We start from the raw sequence: 19,991 nt of genomic DNA, 5'->3' as shown, positions 1-19,991 counted from the left end.
CCTAAACTCTGAACCAGAACTGATAATAAGTATGTCAACCTAATCATCAGGGATATGTGTATAACTCTGGAAAGTATACTGCCACAGTGAGTATACTTATCCACAGCATTGAAAAATTCTGTTTGGTGATGGCTGATGAAGAATCTACTTTCTTTGTGTTAATTGTTAGACCAACATTAGCACAATCAACAGAGAATCATTCTATACTAAATTGGATCTCAGTAGCAAAAGCTACATTAAGTGCATAATCATTTGACAAAAATCATGAATCAATTTCCTTCCACTTTAGTTCTGGTTTATAGCCTTTTCAAGTAAAATAATTTACAACCAATACAGTATCAAGCCTGATGCCATTTTCATTCTTCTTAAAGGCGATTAGACAAAATCACTGAAACATTATGCTAAAAAGCATGGAAGCAAGTATATAGCCCTACTTTACTCCATTGATGACTGGGAAAACTTGAAAGCATCATTCATTATTCAGAACCTCTGCAAGTATGCTGTCATGGAACTGTCTTATAACACTGATGAATTTTTTTGAGCAATCAAATTTTGTTATAATTTCCCATAAACCCTTACAACTGGACAGTATCAAAGGTTTTAACAAACATTGTGTACATAACTTTGTTCTGCAATAAACACCATATCAAACATTCCTGCCTTTTCTAAAGCCACGTTGGTTCTCAGGTAGAGGACCATTTTCCAAATGAAGCATCAACCTATTGAGAACACTGGCAAAAATTTTGCCAGAAATGACTGAAAAGCCTTCCCCCTTTTCTCTCTCTCATCCTGTGATTGTCACAGGACAAACTATTTTCTTTTCTTTTATAGGTGGATAATGTAGGTATCCTTGAACTCCTGGAAAATAAACCTTGTCTTGCCTAATAACTTGAAGATTTTAGATAACTATTTTTGTGAGCAGAAGACCCTCTGCTTTGTAAACTCAAGTGAAAACGAATTAGCACTTTTTCATGAGTAATAAAAATCTATTTTTGAGTTGGAAGTTTGACTAGAGAGGATTTGACTTCAATCTGAGATATAGTTAATGGCTTCAGCATTGGTTGATGATGACCTATTGAGAACTCTATTCAAGTGTTCACCCCATTTCTCCAGGACCATGCCTTTATCACTAATCAATATGGCACTAAGTAGTTGAGATATACCATAACTCTTTGGTCTATAAATAGTCTTCAGAACATCATGAAAATGCTTTGGATTGTTACTATCAACATGAAACCAAATTTTGTCATCCTTGTTATTAATCCAAGAATGCTTCATCTCTCTTAAATTTCTCTTGAACTTTACTTTTGAAGGAGTTGAACTCTGCCTTCTTGAAGACAGATGAAGTATCCTGCTAGTAATCCTGCTAATGGTATTCTCATTTTTCAACTAGCATTCTAAATTTTTCCTTTATTTTCATCAAACCAAGATTAATGTTTGTGAATGTTCTCAGACCAGTAAATGCACCAAATCTCTGAAAACTATCCACTCCTTTTCTTTAATATATGTTGATCCAGCTTTCCCTCCAAGTCAGCAACAAACTTTGTGCACACTGAGAAGCACCTGAGAACTTCTAGTAGTTGTCTTGGCTTAAGGCTGCTGCTTTTGTTGAATGCAAATATTTAGCTTTGGAAAGGATAAATGTATGATTGGTCCAGAGCTCTGTACCACATATCATGTTTGTAACTCTCACATTCTGCCTGTCTCTTCTGACAATGATATAGTCCATTAAATGCCAATGTTTGCTATGACAATACCTCTCTGAAGGTTTATTGTCTTTAGTTAAATGGAAGACAGTGTGGTTGAGATCATGGGTCACATAAATCTTCAGCAGTGACTGTTGCTATTCCTGTTTCTGACTCTTGTCCCTCTATTGATTTTTGCCATGTCTGATAGTCTGTGCTTATTCTGGCATTGAAGTCATGCAGATTTACAAACTTGTCCTCCTTTAGCAGATTGATGAGAGTCTCTGGGTCTTCATAAAATTTTCTTCTTTGCCCTTATTAGAGTTCATCATGGTGGGAGCACATGATGATAGTTCTGACACTTGTCACAAGCCTGTCATTTATTGACTTGATTAGTTTTAATTGTGAAGCCTGTTCTAACTTCATGGTATTTCCCATCTTTGTGGCTATTCCAGATCCAGCTCTGACTTTGGTAAGCTGGTTTTCATTTTCCAGTCTTTTTTCGCTGGGAGCTGCTGAGTTCTCTTGCAACAGGAATGATTTCATAATAGAGAGCACAGTTCTGAAAAATCTAGAGAGGAGAAAGTAGCAAAAAAGCAGAGGATGACCAACAGTGACAAAGATTTCAGAAAGGTTAAGGAGAATAAGAATTTGAAAAGAATTTGGAATTTGGAATTTGGAAAATCTGGAAAAAGACTTTTTGGATTTGTTAAGAGATAAGTATAAGTAAGTTTGAAGAAAGTAGTTTTGGTGGAATGTTGAGTGGAAACCAGATTGTTAAAGACACTAAGAAGAAAGTAAGAGGGGAAAAAAGTAAAGGTACCTATTAGAGACAACCCTTTCAGGGAATTTAGCCACAAAGAGCAGAATAAGACAATAAATGGAATGGAAGGAAAAAGTGAGGGTTTTTTAGAATGGAAGAATTACAAATATGCATATAGACAGTAGAGGACCCATAGACAGGAATAGACTGAAGATAAATCAGAAGAGAGATGGCAGAGGAGATAATCTCCTGGAAGAGATGGAATGGAATGGGATTGCCTGTGTAGGTGGAGGGATTAGTATTGTTAAGAAGGCCATTTCTTTGTTTGCAATGGGTTTAAGGAGGAGACAGGAATAGGAAGCATCTGAGTGATATGGGATGAGGAAGAAAGAAGAAAAGGGGAGAATATAGTGAAGAGCAAACTTCTCAGCTGAGAGGGAAGGGAGAGAGAAGCCATGGCAGGGTATAAAGAAAAGACTGGAAAGAACTCCCACAAAGAGTGGGGATAGTGAGGTCATAAACGGAGTATAGAATTATTGCCTAGCAGCAGTGAGGGATCTTTTAGATAAGGGATCATAACTGCAGTGAATTCAAAATAGTTGGTTTTTTTTTTCCCCACCTTTATTCAGCTGCTCATGTATAAATAATTGAAAGCTGTGTGGATAGTGAAAATAATCTAAGTTTAAGGCTTGACAAGGCACAATTGGTGATATAAGGACAAATGAGAACAGTTGCATATGAAATAACTTATATACAGTTTATTTTAAAATTGTATATATTAAATTTAACAAAGCAATAACAAAATTCTATTTTTCTTCCACTTTGCACTTCTCTGCTTTTTTTTCTCTATTTTAAAGTGTTTTGATGCCCTTTCCCCTATTTTTTGCATCTCTATTAATTCAATTAATAAGTATCTAACTGCCTGTAATGTATTATCACTATTCAATAACTCACCTGCCTCACACACTCCGAACAGAAGCCCTATCATATAACATATAACATATAAGTATAATCAAGCAGAACCCAATGGCCAGATCAGAAAATTTATGTCTCATTCTTCTTGTTTAGAGCATGCTGTATCTTCAGTGTTTTTAAGGCATCATATTGACTACTGAATTTATTTTAGGTCTGTAGCTTTTTATTTTATTATTTATGGTAATCATGTAAATTTTTTTCTAGTTATATTAATTTTGTATATGCCAACAACATATTAATTTTCTAGAGATTCCTAAATTATTAATATTTGTCATTTATTAATATTCTATTATACTCAATATTCTAAAGCCTCCATTTTTAATTGATAGACACCTCTCTACTTTGTTTCTTACAAGAAAAATATGCTGCTAGAAGTACTTCTATCATATAGGTATTCCCACTGAACCTTTAACCTTTTTAGGTTATATATCCAGTAGAAGAATCACTGTGTCAAAAGTTGTTTATGATCTTCTGGATAGAGTATAAAAGTTTTCTAGAAAACAGTTAGTCTAATTATTTATTTTATCAAATAGCACTAATATCAAAGTAGTTGTCTTTCTAAAAACTACAAGAATTACCTTCTTCATCTTTTGTTATCTTTTTGTTTCTTATAGATATGAGATAGAAATTCACAGCTATTTTAATTTAGATTTATAATACATATGTATACACATACACACACATACATATATATGTATATATTATATATATATATATACATACATACATATATATATATATATATATATATATATATATATATATATATATATATATATATATATTTGGGACATTCTTCATATAATTGTTGATTGCTTATAATCATTTGAAGACTTTTTTTTTTAATTTTATTTTTTATTATAGCTTTTCATATACAAAACATATGCATGGGTAATTTTTCAACATTGACTCTAGCAAAAACTTCTGTTTCAACTTTTCCCCTCTTTCCCCCCACCCCTTCCCCTAGATGGCAGATAGTCCCATACATGTTAAATATGTTAAAGTATATGTTAAATACAATATATGTATACATATTTATACAGTTATCTTGTTGCACAGGAAAGATTGGATTTAGAAAGAAAGTAAAAATAACCTCAGAAGAAAAAAAAATGCAAGCAAACAATAACAGAAAGAGTAGAAATATTATTTTGTAGTCCACACTCATTTCCCAGTGTTCTTTCTCTGGGTGTAGCTGGTTTTATTCATTACACATCAATTGGAATTGATTTGGATCCTCTCATTGTTGAAGAGAGCCACGTCCATCAGAACTGATCATCATTTAGTATTATTGTTGAAGTATATGATGATCTCCGGGTTCTAGTCATTTCACTTAGCATCAGTTCATGTATGTCTCTCTAAGCCTCTCTGTATTCATCCTGCTAGTCATTTCTTATAGAACAATAATATTCCAGAACATTCATATACCACAATTTATCCAACCATTCTCCAATTGATGGGCATTGATTCATTTTCCAGTTTCTATCCACTACAAAAATGGCTGCCAAAAACATTTTTGCACATACAGGTCCCTTTTCCCTTCTTTAATCTCTCTTTGGAATATAAGCCCAGTAGTAACACTGCTGGATCAAAGGATATGCACAGTTTGATAACTTTTTGAGTATAGTTCCATATTGTTCTTCAGAATGGTTGGATCCATTCACAACTCCACCAACAAAACATCAGTGTCCCAGTTTTCCCATATCCCCTCCAACATTCATCATTATCTTTTCCTGTTATCTTAACCAATCTGACAGGTATGGAGTGGTATCTCAGAGTTGTCTTAATTTTAATTTCTCTGATCAACAGTGATTTGGAACACTCTTTCATATGCATGGAAATAATTTCAATTTCATCATCTAAAAATTGTCTATTCATATCCTTTGACCATTTGTCAATGGGAGAATGGCTTAATTTCTTGTACATTAGAGTTCATTCTCTCTATATATTTTGGAGATGAGGCCTTTATCAGAACCTTTAGCTGTAAAAATCTTTTCCCAGGTTATTGCTTCCCTTCTAATTCTGTCCACATTAGTTTTATTTGTACAAAAGCTTTTTAACTTAATGTAATCCAAATTTTCTATTTTGTGATCAATAATGACTTCTAGTTCTTTGGTCATTAATTCCTTCCTACTCCACAGGTCTGAGAGGTAAATGATCCTATGTTCTTTTAATTTATTTATAATCTCATTCTTTATGTTTAGATCATGAACCCATTTTGATATTATCTTGGTGTATGGTATTAAGTATGGGTCAATGCCTAGTTTCGGCCATACTAATTTCCAATTTTCCCAGCAATTTTTGTCAAATAATGAATTCTTATCCCAAAGGCTGGGGCCTTTAGGTTTGTCAAACATTAGATTATAGTTATTGACTACTTTGTCCTGTGAACCTAACCTATTCCACTGATCAACTAGTCTATTTCTTAACTAATACCAAATGGTTTTGGTGACACTATTTTGTAATATAGTTTTAGATCAGGTACAGCTAGGCCACCTTCATTTGATTTTTTTTTTTATTAGTTCCCTTGAAATTCTTGACCTTTTGTTCTTCCAGATGAATTTTGTTTTTTTTTTCTAGGTCATTAAAATAGTTTCTTGGGAGTCTGATTGGTATAGCACTAAATAAATAGATTAGTTTAGGTAGTATTATCATCTTTTTATATTTGCTTGACCTATTCAGGAGCACTTAATATTTTCCAATTGTTTAGATCTGACTTTATTTGTGTGGGAAATGTTTTGTAGTTTTGCTCATATAGTTCCTGACTTTCCCTTGGCAGATAGATCCCAAATATTTTATACTATTGACAGTTATTTTGAATGGAATTTCTCTTTATAACTCTTGCTGTTGCATTTTGTTGGTGATGTATAAGAATGCTGATGATTTATGTGGATTTATTTTGTATCCTGCAACTTTGCTAAAGTTGTGGATTATTTCTAATAGCTTTTTAGTAGAATCCTTGGGCTTTTCTAAGTATACCATCATATTATCTGCAAAGAATGACAATTTGGTTTCCTCATTACCTACTCTAATTCCTTTAATCTATTTCTCAACCTATTGCCAAAGTTAGCATTTCTAATACAATATTGAATAGTAATGGTGAAAGGGGGGCAACCTTGTTTCAATCCTGATTTTACTGGGAATGGTTCCAGTTTATCACCATTACATATGATGCTTACTGATGATCTTAAATAGATGCTATTGTCCATTTTAAGGAAAAATCCATTTATTCCTAATCTTTAGTGTTTTTAATAGGAATGGGTGTTAGATTTTATCAAATGCTTTTTCTGCATCTATTGAGATGATCATATCGTTTTTGTTAATTTGGTTATTGATATAGTCATTATGCTAATAATTTTCCTAATTTTGAACCAGCCCTGAATTCCTGGTTTAAATCCTACTTGATTATGGTGTATTATTCTGGAGACAGTTTTCAGTAATCTTTTTGCTAAGATTTTATTTAAGATTTTTGCATTGATGTTCATTAGGGAGATTGGTCTATAATTTTCTTTCTCTGTTTTCATCCTACATGGTTTAGGTATCAGTACTATGTCTGTGTCATAAAACCCATGTCAAAATGTGTTCATGATCTATTCATAATCTAGGAATTTGGTAAGACTCCTTCATTTCCTGTAATGTTCTGTTCTCTAAATTGTAATCATTCTCTGTGAGTAGATCTCTTGGGGAGCTTCTGGAGGCAGCCTTGGCTTTAGTTTCAGTTCAATCCCAAAATGCAGCCAGGAGTTAAAGTCCAGATCCTATATTGTGTCCTTCAAAATCCTGAATCTTTTCCTGGGGCCTGGTTAGCTTTAGTAGAGGTCTATCTCTCTTCTTGACTCCCGAGAGCTCTTGTCCGAATGTCTCCAAATCCAAAGGTTAGTCTTTCAGCCTCCAGCCTCTTGTCCTCCCCAATGTCTCCAGCCACAAAGGTAGATATGGGAATGAATCAGACTCTGCCTCCGAGAGTGGGTTACAGTGGGCTTGTGGGAATTCCCAGAAGTCAGTCCTAGTTATGAATCTCCCAAAGTCCTCTTTGGCCCTGAATCTCCCAAAGTCCTCTCCTCCAAAGTCCCCTGAAGTTCTCCTGAGAAGTCCTCTCCTTGACTAACTCCTGGCTTTTTATATCCTCCCAGAGAATGTGCTTGTGGGTACTCTCTGGGCTTGTGGGAACTCCTTAAAAGTTTGCTCTCTTAAAGGTGTGAATCTCATGGAATTCTAGTAAATACATTACTGAACTAGAGAATTGTTAAGTACCACACTAAATTAGATAATTATATCCATTCCAGTGATTTAGCATCTTGTAAGAATCCTAACAATTCCCTATTTTTTCAAATAGTTTATATAGCATTGGAGTTAATTGTTCTTTAAATGTTTGGTAGAATTCACATGTAAATCCATCTGGTCCTGGAGATTTTTTTTTTTTTTAGGAAGTTAATAGCTTGTTAATTTCTTTTTCTAAAATGGGACTATTTAACCAATTTACTTTTTCCTCTGTTAATCTGGATAACCTATATTTTTGAAGGTATTCATCCATTTCATTTAAGTTATCAAATTTATTGGCATAAAGTTGGGTAAAGTAATTCCTAATTATTGCTCTAATTTCCTCTTCATTAGTGGAAGTTCATTCTAACAATTTGATTTTCCTCTTTCTTTTTTCAAATCAAATTTACCAAGGATTTATCTATTTTGTTGGTTTTTTTCATAAAACCAACTCTTAGTTTTATTTATTAATTCAATTTTTTTTTTACTTTCAATTTTATTGATCTCTCCTTTTATTTTTAGAATTTCAAGTTTAGTGTTTGATTAGGGATTGGCTTTTTAATTTGCTCTTTTTTTAGCTTTTTTAGTTGTAAGCCCAATTCATTGATTTTTCTCTTTATTTTATTTAAGTAAGCCTCTAGAGACATAACATTTCCCATTATTACCACCTTGGCTGCATCCCACACATTTTGGTATGACGTTTCATTATTGTCATTCTCTTGAGTGAAATTATTGTGTCTATGATTGTCTGTTTTAACCAATCATTCTTTAGGATGAGACTATTTAGTTTCCAATTACTTTTTGGTCTATTTTCCCCTGGGTTTTTATTGAATGTAATTTTTATTGCACTGTGATCTGAGAAGGATTCATTTACTATTTCTGCCTTTCTGCATTTGAATTTGAGGTCTTTATGTTCTAATACATGGTCAATTTTTGTATAAGTTCCATGAACTGCTGAGAAAAAAATGTATGCCTGTATCCATTCAGTTTTCTCCAAAGATCTATCATACATAACTTTTCTAGTGTTCTATTTACCTCTTTAACTTTCTTAATTATTTTGTAGTTTGATTTATCTAGTTCTGAGAGTACAAGGTTGAGATCTCCCACTATTATAGTTTTGTTGTCTATTTCTTTGTTCAGCTTTCTTAACTTCTCCTTTAGAAATTTAGGTGCTATACCACTTGGCGCATATATATTTTGTATTGATATTGCTTCATTATCTATGCTATCCTTTAGCAAAATATAGTGCCCTCCCTTATCTTCCTTGATCTTATTAGATCAATTTTTGCTTTTGCTTGATCTGAGATCAGGATGGCTACCCCTGCTTTTTTGGCTTCACCTGAAGCATAGTAGATTCTGTTGCAGCCTTTTACTTTTATTCTCTATATAGCACCCTGCTTCAAGTATATTTCCTGTAAACAACATATTGTTGGATTCTGGCTTTTAATCCAGTCTACTATCCCCCTCCACTTTATGGGGGAGTTTACCCCACTCACATTTATGGTTTAAACTACTAATTCTATATTTCCTGCCATCTTATTATCCCCAAATTATGTGTTTCTCTTTCCTTTTCCCCTTATCCCTCTCCCCAGTATTAGACTTATGAGCACCACTTGTCTCACTCAGCCCTCCCTCTTTAGAATCCCTCCCTTCCCCTTGAAGTCCCTCCCCTTTTCTTAAGCCTTTTCCTTAGTTCCTGTATTCTCTTCTATTTACCCCAACCCTTCCCTTTTCGTTTTTCCCCTCCCATTTTTCAATGAGGTGGGAGAAGTTTCTATGTAAACCAATTATGGCTAATATTTTCTCTTTGAGCCAAATCTGATGAGAGTTAAGATTCACACTATGTTCACCCCCCTCCCTTCATTCCCTCAGATATAACAGATTTCCTTTGTCTCTTCATGAGATGTAGTTTTCTTCTTTACCTCTACTTTTCCCTTTTTCTGGTACAATTTCCTTTCCAACTCTAGTTCCTTTTTTTTAATATTATAACAGTAAAACCAAATTATACATGTACTCTTTATGTTTACCCATAATAGAAATATAGTTCTCAAGAGTTCTTTTTTATCTTTTTATGCTTCTCTTGAGTCCTATATTTGGAGATCAAACTTTTTATTTAGCTCTGTTTTTTTCATCAGGAATAAATGGAATTCACTTATTTCATTGAATGCCCATCTTCTTCCCTGGAAAAAAATGCTCAGTTTGGCTGGGTAAGTTATTCTTGGGTACCTATCAAGTTCTTTTGCCTTTCGGAATATCAGATTCCAGGACCTTTGAGCCTTTAATATGGATGCTGTTAGATTCTAAGTGATCCTTATTATGGCTCCTCAGTATTTGAATTTTTTTTTCTGGCTGCTTGTAGTATTTTTTCCTTGGATTTAGGATTACTGTAATAAAATACAAATATCCTTAAGAGGGTTAAGAATTTACTCAGGATTAAATATTCACAGTAATCCCTAGTATATATAAAACTGACAGAGGAAATAATAGCTTGATGGAAAGATAAAAGAGGGAAAAGTGATTTTGTAATCTAGAACATTGGGTTCTGACTGAATGGAGGAGAGGTGGAGGTGGGGTGCTTTAAGAGGAGCTTGTTTCTGGGCAGATAGATGCAGTGGATAGAACACCACCTCTGGAATCAGGAGTTCCCGAGTTCAAATGTGATGTCAGACACTTTGACACTTATTAGCTGTGTGACTCTGAGCAAGTCAGATAAGCCCCATTGTCTCAGAAAAAAAGGAGTTAAATGTGGCTAGTATACAGCAAAGGGAAGCCTGGAAACCTACAAGAAGGTGGAAGTTGTCTAGGATGGTGCAGAAAAGAAGGTGGGAGGGTATTCAAAGACCAACTTTGGTCTGCAATTTAGTCACAATATTTCTTGGAGTTTTGATTTTGGGATCACTTTCAGGAGGTGATCAATGAATTCTTTCAATAGCTATTTTGCCTTCTATTTCTATAACATATGTGCAATTTTCTTTGATGATTTCCTGCAAAATAGTGTCTAGGCTCTTTTTTTTCATCATGATTTTCAGGGAGTCCAATAATCCTTAGATTATCTCTCCTAGATCTATTTTCCAGGTCTGTTGTTTTACCAAGTAGGTATTTAATATTTTTTCTATTTTTTTCATTTTTTGATTTTACTTGACTGATTCTTGGGGCCTCCTCGAGTCATTCTCACGGGAAACAGCTCACTGCCTGGCTGAAGTCTGTGCCTGGCCTAACCCTGTTCCGTCCCTGCCAACAAGGAAAAACAGACCTTTTCTGAATAATTTCGAGAATATCTTCTGTTGGTAATGTGTTGTGCTCCCAATGTTCGTGAGTTTTGACAGTCAAGTATTAATTCTAAGGCTGAGTATTGTTAAAATAGATTGAGAGAAAAGGAGAGTTTAGGAAGATGCATGTATACTCTCTGCCATCCTGGCTCTGTCCCCCATTTGAAAACTATTTTGACAATTTGGAAATATCTTATTCTTGGGTATTTGTGTCAATTACTGATATATCTTGGATAGTAAACCTTTGTGAGAAAGCATTATGAAATTTACTGATAACTACTTTTTTAAATTTTGCTTTAACTTCCTTTTGTAAAAGATTGTCTAAGCAAAATTATCCATTTTATTTTCTATGTTCATTTTTAAACCTCCATTTAATTAAAATTTTTCTTCTTAGTCATAGTTGTGAAAGATATTATATGAACTTATATATTTTTGATGTATTCATATGTTGCTTGTGATATATAGTATAAACTGCTTGTTTAAGGCTAATTTCTGCCAGGATATTTTTCTGTTTTCCCCACAATTTTTAATCAAATGGAGAGTCCTCACCCCCTGTGGTTGGAATTCTTGGATTAATTAAAAAAAACCAAAAACTGTTACTATATTCAATCGCTTCTGTATTTGTTGACTTAAATCTATTTCATTGAGTAACATCTTTCAAAATAGTACCAAATATCTTTGATGATTATTACTTTATATCTGATTTTATAGCATTTGCCTGATAATTAGTAATACTTTCAGTTCTAATTTTTTTCATTATTTATTCTGGGATTATAGACTTTGTTTTTCCAGATAAATGTTCTTATTTTGTCTACTTCTATAAAGTATCCATGTGGCTGTTTGGCATAGCAGTAATATTTGTGAACTATTTCAGATACAGTAACTGAATCACTAAAAATAACCATCCTATGCTTCTTTTATTTCTGTGGAGTGTTTTGTGATTGTGTTCATATAAATCCTGAGTTTGTATTGATATGTTAAGCTCAAATTTTTTATTTAATTTGTGGTTACTTTGAATGTGTTTTTTTTTTGGGGGGGGGAAAGAGGGAGTAAGGCAATTGTGGCTAAGTGATTTGTTTAGGAACACAAAGTGCCAGGTATCTATCTGGATTTGAACTCAGGTCCTCCTGACTTCAGAGTTGGTGTTCTATCCACTATACCAGCTAGCTGCCCCTGAATGTGTTTTTTTGTTTTTTTTTTTAATCTCACTTTCAGTTCATAGTATCCTCATGTATTCCATGACTTGTAGTCATATTGGTGTTAATGAGATACATCTTTTTTTCATAGAGGAGCTTGGGGTCATTAAAAGAACTATGAAAACCCTGAAATTTTGTCCCATTCAACTCTAGACAAATACTTTGTCCTTCTGCAGTTTCTTTGTAATGTAGAAGTTTGTGAACTCAATGAACAATTTGACAGAAAGTCATATGTTAGATAATAGTGTTCTTTATTTACTTTTTCTCTTTGTAGATAAGATAAAATTTTACTGAGTAATGATGAATCTTATATCCAAGGGTTTAATACAATCAGTATAATGTCATTCGCTAAAAAGTTAATGGTATACTTAATACAAAATCAAGAAATTTTATTGTTGGGAATTAAGTGATGTCAAAGTACAAATCATACTTTTACCCTGCTGCCAACTGGGTTTGTTTACAACATCTCCAAAAAGTGATAAGGTGACCTCAGTGGGGAATACACTACCTCATAATGCAGTCCATTCTATTTTTAGAGAACTCAAATTCTAAGATATTTTTCTTGATATCAGGCCTTAATTTTGCCTCCTTGCAAGTTTCTACCCATCCCTCCTAGTCCTTTTTTTAAGCATCAAAGAAAACAGATCTAATCAAAATGCACATGACAGTTCACCAGATACTTGCCCATCTACCACCTAGATTCTGAGACTTCCCTTTTCCAGAGAACAAAAAAGTATATATTTTTTTGTTGTTTTTTAAAACTTATTTAATCCTCCTCAAATATGTGTTCATAGGGACTATTTGGATTCTGAGCTCCTTCTGGTCTGATCAGTCACAGTCAGAATTAACTTGACTCTTACATAGTGATATCATTTTGATCCTCTTCAAAAACAAAGAACAACAAGCAACTAACATTTTATTCTGGACTTAAATATGGAAAAGGAACATTTTTTAAAATACAACAAAACACAAAATCAAATTGAGTATGAAACAAGGTATATTTATGTAACTAGTTTTTATTTTTTAAAAATTCACAAAAAATTCTGTGCTTCTTATCTGCTTCTCATCTGAACTTATTTTAATCCTTTCCTTTGCATTTAAAACTTGTTCAAATAATACTCTTCTTTTTGGTATCATTTTTGCTAACTTTCCTTTACCTCTGCTATCCTGTTTGTGCCCCTAATTAAAAACTGACAGAAGGAAAAAAAAATTTGAAAGGTGTATGTTAAGCAAAATGGATCCACATGGTGACTCCAAAAATGTATCTCTGCACCTTGATTTTATCACCTCTATGTAATGATGTCCATAAACATATTTTGTTATAGGACCTCAATAGACATAGCTGCTCATTTTATTGATTGTAGTTCTTAAATCATTAAAAGTATTTTTTTCCTAAAAATATTGTTCTTGTAAAAAATTGTTCTATAAGTTCTGATCCCTTCATTCTACCTCATTTCATATTACCCAAGATTCTTTGAAGTAATTTCTTATTTCTTCCTAAGTTTCTCTTAATTCTAATATATATATATATATATATATATATATATATATATATATATATTTCTTTAAAATTTTTTTTCAACAAGTATATTTCAAAATTCTGACATAACTGAAATTTTAATCAAAAATCTTTGAAAATGTGCTATTTCAATAAATATCCATTTCTTTTCCCTGTAGAATGATACACAACACTTTGCAAAGTGAGCTTTTCTTGGTTGCAAATTGAAATCTTTTGCCTATTAGAATACCATATTCCAAAATCTCTTTTTATTATCAGATGATTCTAGATCTTAAATGATCCTGTTTCCTTAATACTTCAATGACTTATTCCTGGATGCTTGCAGTATTTTTTCTTTTGATATGGGAGTTCTGGATTTGAGGTATACCATTCATTCCTGGAACTTGTTTTGTTTTGTCATCAAATTAAGTCATCAGTTAATTCTTCTTAACTTCATTTTTGCCTTTTAGTTCTACTACATATGATCAATTTTTACTTGTGATTTCTTGAAATATAATCTCCAAGCTTTCTTAAAAATCATAATTGCCATAGAAACCAGATTTGAACTCATATCTTGCTGGCTTCAGGGCTGGTGCTCTATCTACAATTATTCTTAATTTATCTCTTACTAACCTATTTTCTGTGTCAACAGTTCTTGATATTTTCAATCTTTTGTTATTCTTGCTATCTCATGTACTCATTTGATTAAAGTTTACCTCTTCCAAGACTGTATTCTTTTTTGTTGAAACTTGCTTTATATCTTATAGATTTTTGTATAATCCTTGTAGAATATCTGAAGATAGTCAAGTATCTGTTGCATTTGTTTTGGGATTAATTCTTTTTTTGGGAGTTATGTGATCATATTTGGCTTTCGTGAAGGTGTCCTCTTTATGCCTCTGAATCTAGAATTTTGAGGCAATAAGTGTCTCACATACTTCTCTATTCACTTTGGGAATTTGCCAACTTAGTGGTCTTCATTGGTATTAGACTATCATGTCCCTTTCCTATTGATCATAGTCTTCAGGCTGACTTTCAAAATTTATGTATTTTTTAAAAAGAGGATTAAATATGTATTTTCCCTCAATTGCCACCTCTCCACTGGGGAAAAAAAAAAGAAAATGATTTTTTTAAAGAATGTCATGCAAAACAAATATTCATATTGAACATGTCAAAAATGTGTCTCATTTTGTGTATCTGGACAGCTAGCAGGTAGAGTGTATAAAATTTCAGGCCTGGAGTCAGTAGGACCTGAGTTCAAATTCAACCTTAGACATTTACCAGATGAGATTTACCAGATGTGAAACCTTAGGCATCAGTTTCCTTACCTAAAAATGAGCTGGAATGGCTAATCTCTCTAGGATTTTTGCTAAGAAAACCCCAAATAGAATCACAAGTCATATGTGACTGAAAATTAACTGAACAAAATCTCTCTATTAGGACTTTATCAGTGATGCTCTGGAATTATGGCTTATGATAATTAAGATCAGAAATCTTATGTCTTTCAAAATTATTACATTTTATAAGTTTGTTTTTTTATAATACTAAAAGGACTTTTAGTGCAGTTTTTGAGTTGGAAGAAGCCACTTTTATAGCTAAACTACAAATTTCATTGAATTTCTTGATAATTATTTATTGGTGTGAATTTAAAATTTTTGAGTGAATTAGGTATTAGGATGCTGAGGGCAGAGAGAGGTCTTCTTTCTTTAAGGTAGCCCCTTTGACCAGTTATTTGAAAATGTGGTTATTAAAAAAAAGAGTTCAATAATCACCTCTCTGGAGCAACTTTCCAAATTTTCTCATTTTCCTTATGTATTTGCTTCAAACAGATTAAATACACTTATTTTTATTTTTTTGTTGAGGCAATTGGGGTTAAGTGACTTTGTCCAGGGTCACACACCTAGGAAGTGTTAATTAAGTGCCTGAGGGCAGATTTGAACTCAGGTCCTCTGGACTTCAGGGTTGATTTCTATCCACTGCATCACCTAGCTGCCCCCAAATTAAATATTTAAAACCATTCTCATTGTGTTAGTATAACTTTCCTTTGAGCATTGTCCAATAATAAGCCTGAAAATGTAATGTCATAAAGTAGAATCTATTGTGTAAAGAAAAGCAGTAAACCTTTGTTTATTCTCATAAAACTCCAATCCCTTCATGTTTATATAGAGTAGAGAATATGGATGGGGTTTTATTTTATTAATTTCACAAAATATGAATGTCCTAATTTTGTCTTTCAGGTTTCTCTTATTGAACCAGGAAACTATTGTCCTGCCACTAATATTTTGAAAGTACCGAGTGTGGAAAAATACTGGAATACATTTGATGAAGAAACTAAAGCAAGCTATAGTAAAGAATACCTACAATTATTTTTTAACAGAGTGAATGAAATATTAAAAAATGGAAAGCATGACTCAAAAGAAGTTATTGATGCTATAGTTGATGCTTTATTGAGTCAACAGCCAAAATCAAGATATTTGGTTGCTACTTTTAAGGAAAAATGTAGTGTTTATGCTTATTACTATTTGCCAGCATCCCTAAAGGATTCATTTTTTTACTTCAAATAATTCTTTAAGGAGCCTGAAATAAAATTTAAAAATACTATGGGAAGTCTATGATTCACTTGTCAGAAAAAGTAAATCATCTCCCAAAGTCATATTGAATAGAATTTTAAGAACCAGGATGCCTGAAAATATTGTTCGAAATTCTAAAAGCCACTAAAATAAAAATATAATTTATTTACAACCAAAATATCAATTTTGTACACCTTTTGGAAACATGAACATATGACCACATCTTTAATTAAAATAAATGAATTTTGAATATACTAAATAATTATCTGATCCTTTTTAATCCAGGCTAAACACGCCAATTAACTTCAGTCAATGTATGATATGGACTACTCCCCTCTACCTTTTAATGGTTGTTCATCTCTGAACCTTGTCTATCTTATCAATATCCCTCCTAAAACATTATTCTTAGAACTGAATATAGGACTTATGGGACAGATTATAGTAGGGCATTATCATCTGGAATGTTGCTGGAACGTATGCTTTTCTTAGTGTAGCCAAAGATTGCAGTAGCTTTCAGAGCCTTTATAAGGAGCTGGTAGTCCACTAAAATTCCTAGATATTTTATATATAACTGCTAACTCTACAATTCCCTCCCTCAGTTCAACCCAGGACTTTTAAAGTTGCTTTGTTGAACTTAAGTACAAGATTTAACATTTTCATTCCTGTTGAATTATTCAGCACAGTTTTCTAGATTATTAACAGTGATATGATCAGAGATTTAAAGCTGGAAAGGACCTTATAATCCTCCTAGTCCACCCCCATTAATAGATGAGGAAAATGAGCCTGAAAGAGGTTGTGACTTGTTCAGTTTAATATGAGCTTACTAGGGGAGTTGTTTTTTGTTTAGTTTGTGTGTGTTTATTGTTATGACCATAGTGTAGACCAGCAATTCTTAATTTCATTTATACTTTGGACTTCTTTGACAGTCTTGTGAAGCCACATTTATTTACAAATATTTGGAAATGCTCATTTTTTAATTAGAGCCGGAACTTAACCTGCACATTGTGAATTTGTGTGTGTGTGTGTGGGGGGGGGTAATGTTTTATTTTTTCCCAATTGTATGTAAAAACAATTTTTAACATTCACTTTAAAAATTTTTCAATTCGAAGTTCCCTTCTTCTCTCCTTTCTCCCTAATATGATAAGCAATTTGATATGAGTTTTATATATATATATATATATATATATATATGTATATATTTAATTATGTAAAATATATTGCAAACTTATTTTCTAAAAATATTTTGAAATCTATATTTTAACATAATTGGTTTTCTTTCTAGTCCTAGGTATTTTATTTTATGCATTTAAAATATTATTCTGAGAGGGGATGTACAGGTTTCAACATTACACTGTTAAAAGCATCCTAGAAATAGAAAAGGTTAAGAATCTGAGTTAATTATTAATGAATATGAAGATGCAATTTCTATTTTCCCATCCAAGTTCATGGACCTCCTGAAATTTATCCATAGACATTTCTAGAGATCCCCTGAGCCCAATCTCCCATAGAGGAACTTCTGCCATAAACTACTTTAGTGTGAGAAATTTCTGTATGTGAACATACTCTTCTTTAGCTTTTATCTTTAGAGAAGCAATGTGCATTGAAATCACAAAAGAAGCTAGGTGATACCATAAATAGAGTGCTGGGCCAAGAGTCACAGAGACCTGAATTCAATCCAGTCTCAGACACTTACAAACTGTGACTCTGAGCAAGTCATTTGTTTGTGGTAATTTCTTCAGCTATAAAATGGGAATAATAGGATTTTTGTGATGATTACAAAATAAAATTCATAAAGAGTTTAACATAGTGCCTGGTAACATAGTAGACACTATATAAATAAATGCTAGCTATTTTATTATTATGTTTATCCTGCAAGAGAATTCCATAGTCAGTCTTCTGCTTTAGATAGAGAATCTACATGTGGTTAGATGGAAAATGAATTGGTTACTTGCAATACACACACCCAACACACACACACTATTAAATCAAGGGAATAGCAGTCCTGACTGGTGCTGGTTCTGGGTTCTGAAGTCAGTAATTGAAATGCAAATTGCAATTGGTTTAAGAACATCTCTTTAAGTCTTGGTGCTCACTTAGGAGGCATTTCTAGCTTGTGATTGAGCAAGAGGGCTTTAGCAGAAGGGAATATATATGTCTTCCAGTCAACACAGAAGGCAATATCCTTCCTTATTATGCAGTACTGAGCAATGGAGTGCATTCCCAAGCAGTGGACCCTCAAAACAATTGGAGAAATGGGTAAGCAAGTGGTAATTAGACCATGTCACAATGCCTTCTCACGTGAGTCCTAAGGGTCTCCTAGGTCATAGATCCAGACTTAAGTATGTGCCTAGTTGATGTTTCCACAGTTACTGAGTTGGTGAGGGAAGAGGGTGGTGGGTGGTGGGTGGGTTACAAGGGAACTTGTTCTTGTTGGACAAGGATTGAGTTCATAAAGTTTTTAGGGTTTTATTTCAAGGTCGGGAAAAATGGATTATTGAGAGTACAGAATTTACCCGCAGGCCATAAATAAGCAGGGGCCTAGACCCCAAATTGCATGCCATCTTCCCCATATACCTCCCCTTTCTGGCATTTTTACTAGCAAGCAGATCAAGCAAAGAACTATTGGAAGGATTGCTACAACTTCATCTGTGATTAAAGGTGGGACTGTATTTGAACTACTATTATCTCCTTTCTATAGAGGGCAAAAACTGAAGGGGTTAACTTACTTGCCTAAAGTCATCTGGCTATTAAGTGTCTGAAGATGGATTTGAATTCTGGTTAACTCACTGTGGAATAGCTCCTTATCCAAAAGTACTTTTTAATTTCAGTATTTCAATTGAGAATGGTTTGTTCTTTGGGGAAATTTTTTTCACACTTAATACTAAAACGAATCATCTGCCATTTATTTTAGCCACTGAAAAATACAATAGGAAATAAAAGGGGAATATTTTTCATCCCAAGGAGGAGATTCCTAAGGATTAAGAATGATGAAAAAAGTCAAATATAATGTTTCATTAGGCTAAGTAATTCTCATTCAAAGAGTACAAAGTATTTTCACAAAAAGTTGACATTTATATACTATTGTGAATTTTGCAAAGTATTTTATATAGTTATGTTATTTGGTCTTTACAGCAACACAGAGATGAAGACTATTATAGATACCTCCTGATCTTGCCAAGAAACTCCTGGTCTAGGGAGTTGTGACTTGTTTCAGGTTATATAGCTAATAATGTTTGAACAAATTGGAAGTCCAAGCCCAGCAATTTGCCCACTGTTTCCTAAAACAACTCCCAATAGCAGCTTTATTTTTGTCAACTAGGCCCTGACCGAGTTATTACTCCACCCCCTCCAAAAGTTAGTTTTTAATCTACTTCCCTCAGCCTCCCACTACTCCTGCACCCTGACGTCAGAGCCATTTTTCTTAAAGATCTGACCATGACAATGCCCCACCCAACTTTAGTGGGATAAGATGTCTCCGTTTTTAAAATTCTACACAACCTAGCTTCAAACTGCCCCCACCTCAGTCGCTATCACTTCTCCTTCTGACACACGCAAAGCGATGTTCGGGATAATTCTCGTTCTGAATACTTCATCTCCCGCTGCCTTGTCTTTGCACGGGTCTTTCCCGTTTCTAGAATGTACCTCACTTAATTTTAGGATAAGTCTGAACTGGGTATCCTTTCCCCATCTCCCAGCTGTTAGCGCCCAAATGACTCTGTATACTTGTGTGTGTGTGATACAACTTGTCTTCCCCATGGTGTTTGTGAATCTGTGTATCAAA

The 19,991-nt window shown here is 33.4% G+C and overlaps 2 protein-coding genes across 2 annotated transcripts in view; both read left to right on the top strand.

Moving 5' to 3' along the window:
- The window catches only part of LOC141553317 (short-chain dehydrogenase/reductase family 9C member 7-like), a 38,484-nt gene extending 21,245 nt beyond the window's left edge, over positions 1-17,239 (top strand). Inside the window, exon 4 of the mRNA XM_074285051.1 lies at positions 15,878-17,239. Within this exon, the coding sequence (XP_074141152.1) occupies positions 15,878-16,204 (327 nt within the window). The 3' untranslated portion in view covers positions 16,205-17,239. The remainder of the gene's footprint in view (positions 1-15,877) is intronic.
- A 1,333-nt stretch (positions 17,240-18,572) lies between these two features.
- The window catches only part of ANKEF1 (ankyrin repeat and EF-hand domain containing 1), a 61,387-nt gene continuing 59,968 nt past the window's right edge, over positions 18,573-19,991 (top strand). The window contains exon 1 of the mRNA XM_074287861.1: positions 18,573-18,868. The gene's annotated coding sequence lies outside the window, so the exon portion shown is untranslated. The remainder of the gene's footprint in view (positions 18,869-19,991) is intronic.

The sequence above is a fragment of the Sminthopsis crassicaudata genome, chromosome 2, assembly GCF_048593235.1.
Source record: "Sminthopsis crassicaudata isolate SCR6 chromosome 2, ASM4859323v1, whole genome shotgun sequence".
In the NCBI taxonomy this organism is placed as follows: Eukaryota; Metazoa; Chordata; class Mammalia; order Dasyuromorphia; family Dasyuridae; genus Sminthopsis; species Sminthopsis crassicaudata.
Note: the sequence above shows the minus strand (reverse complement) of the source record. Positions and strands in the feature narration are given on the sequence as shown.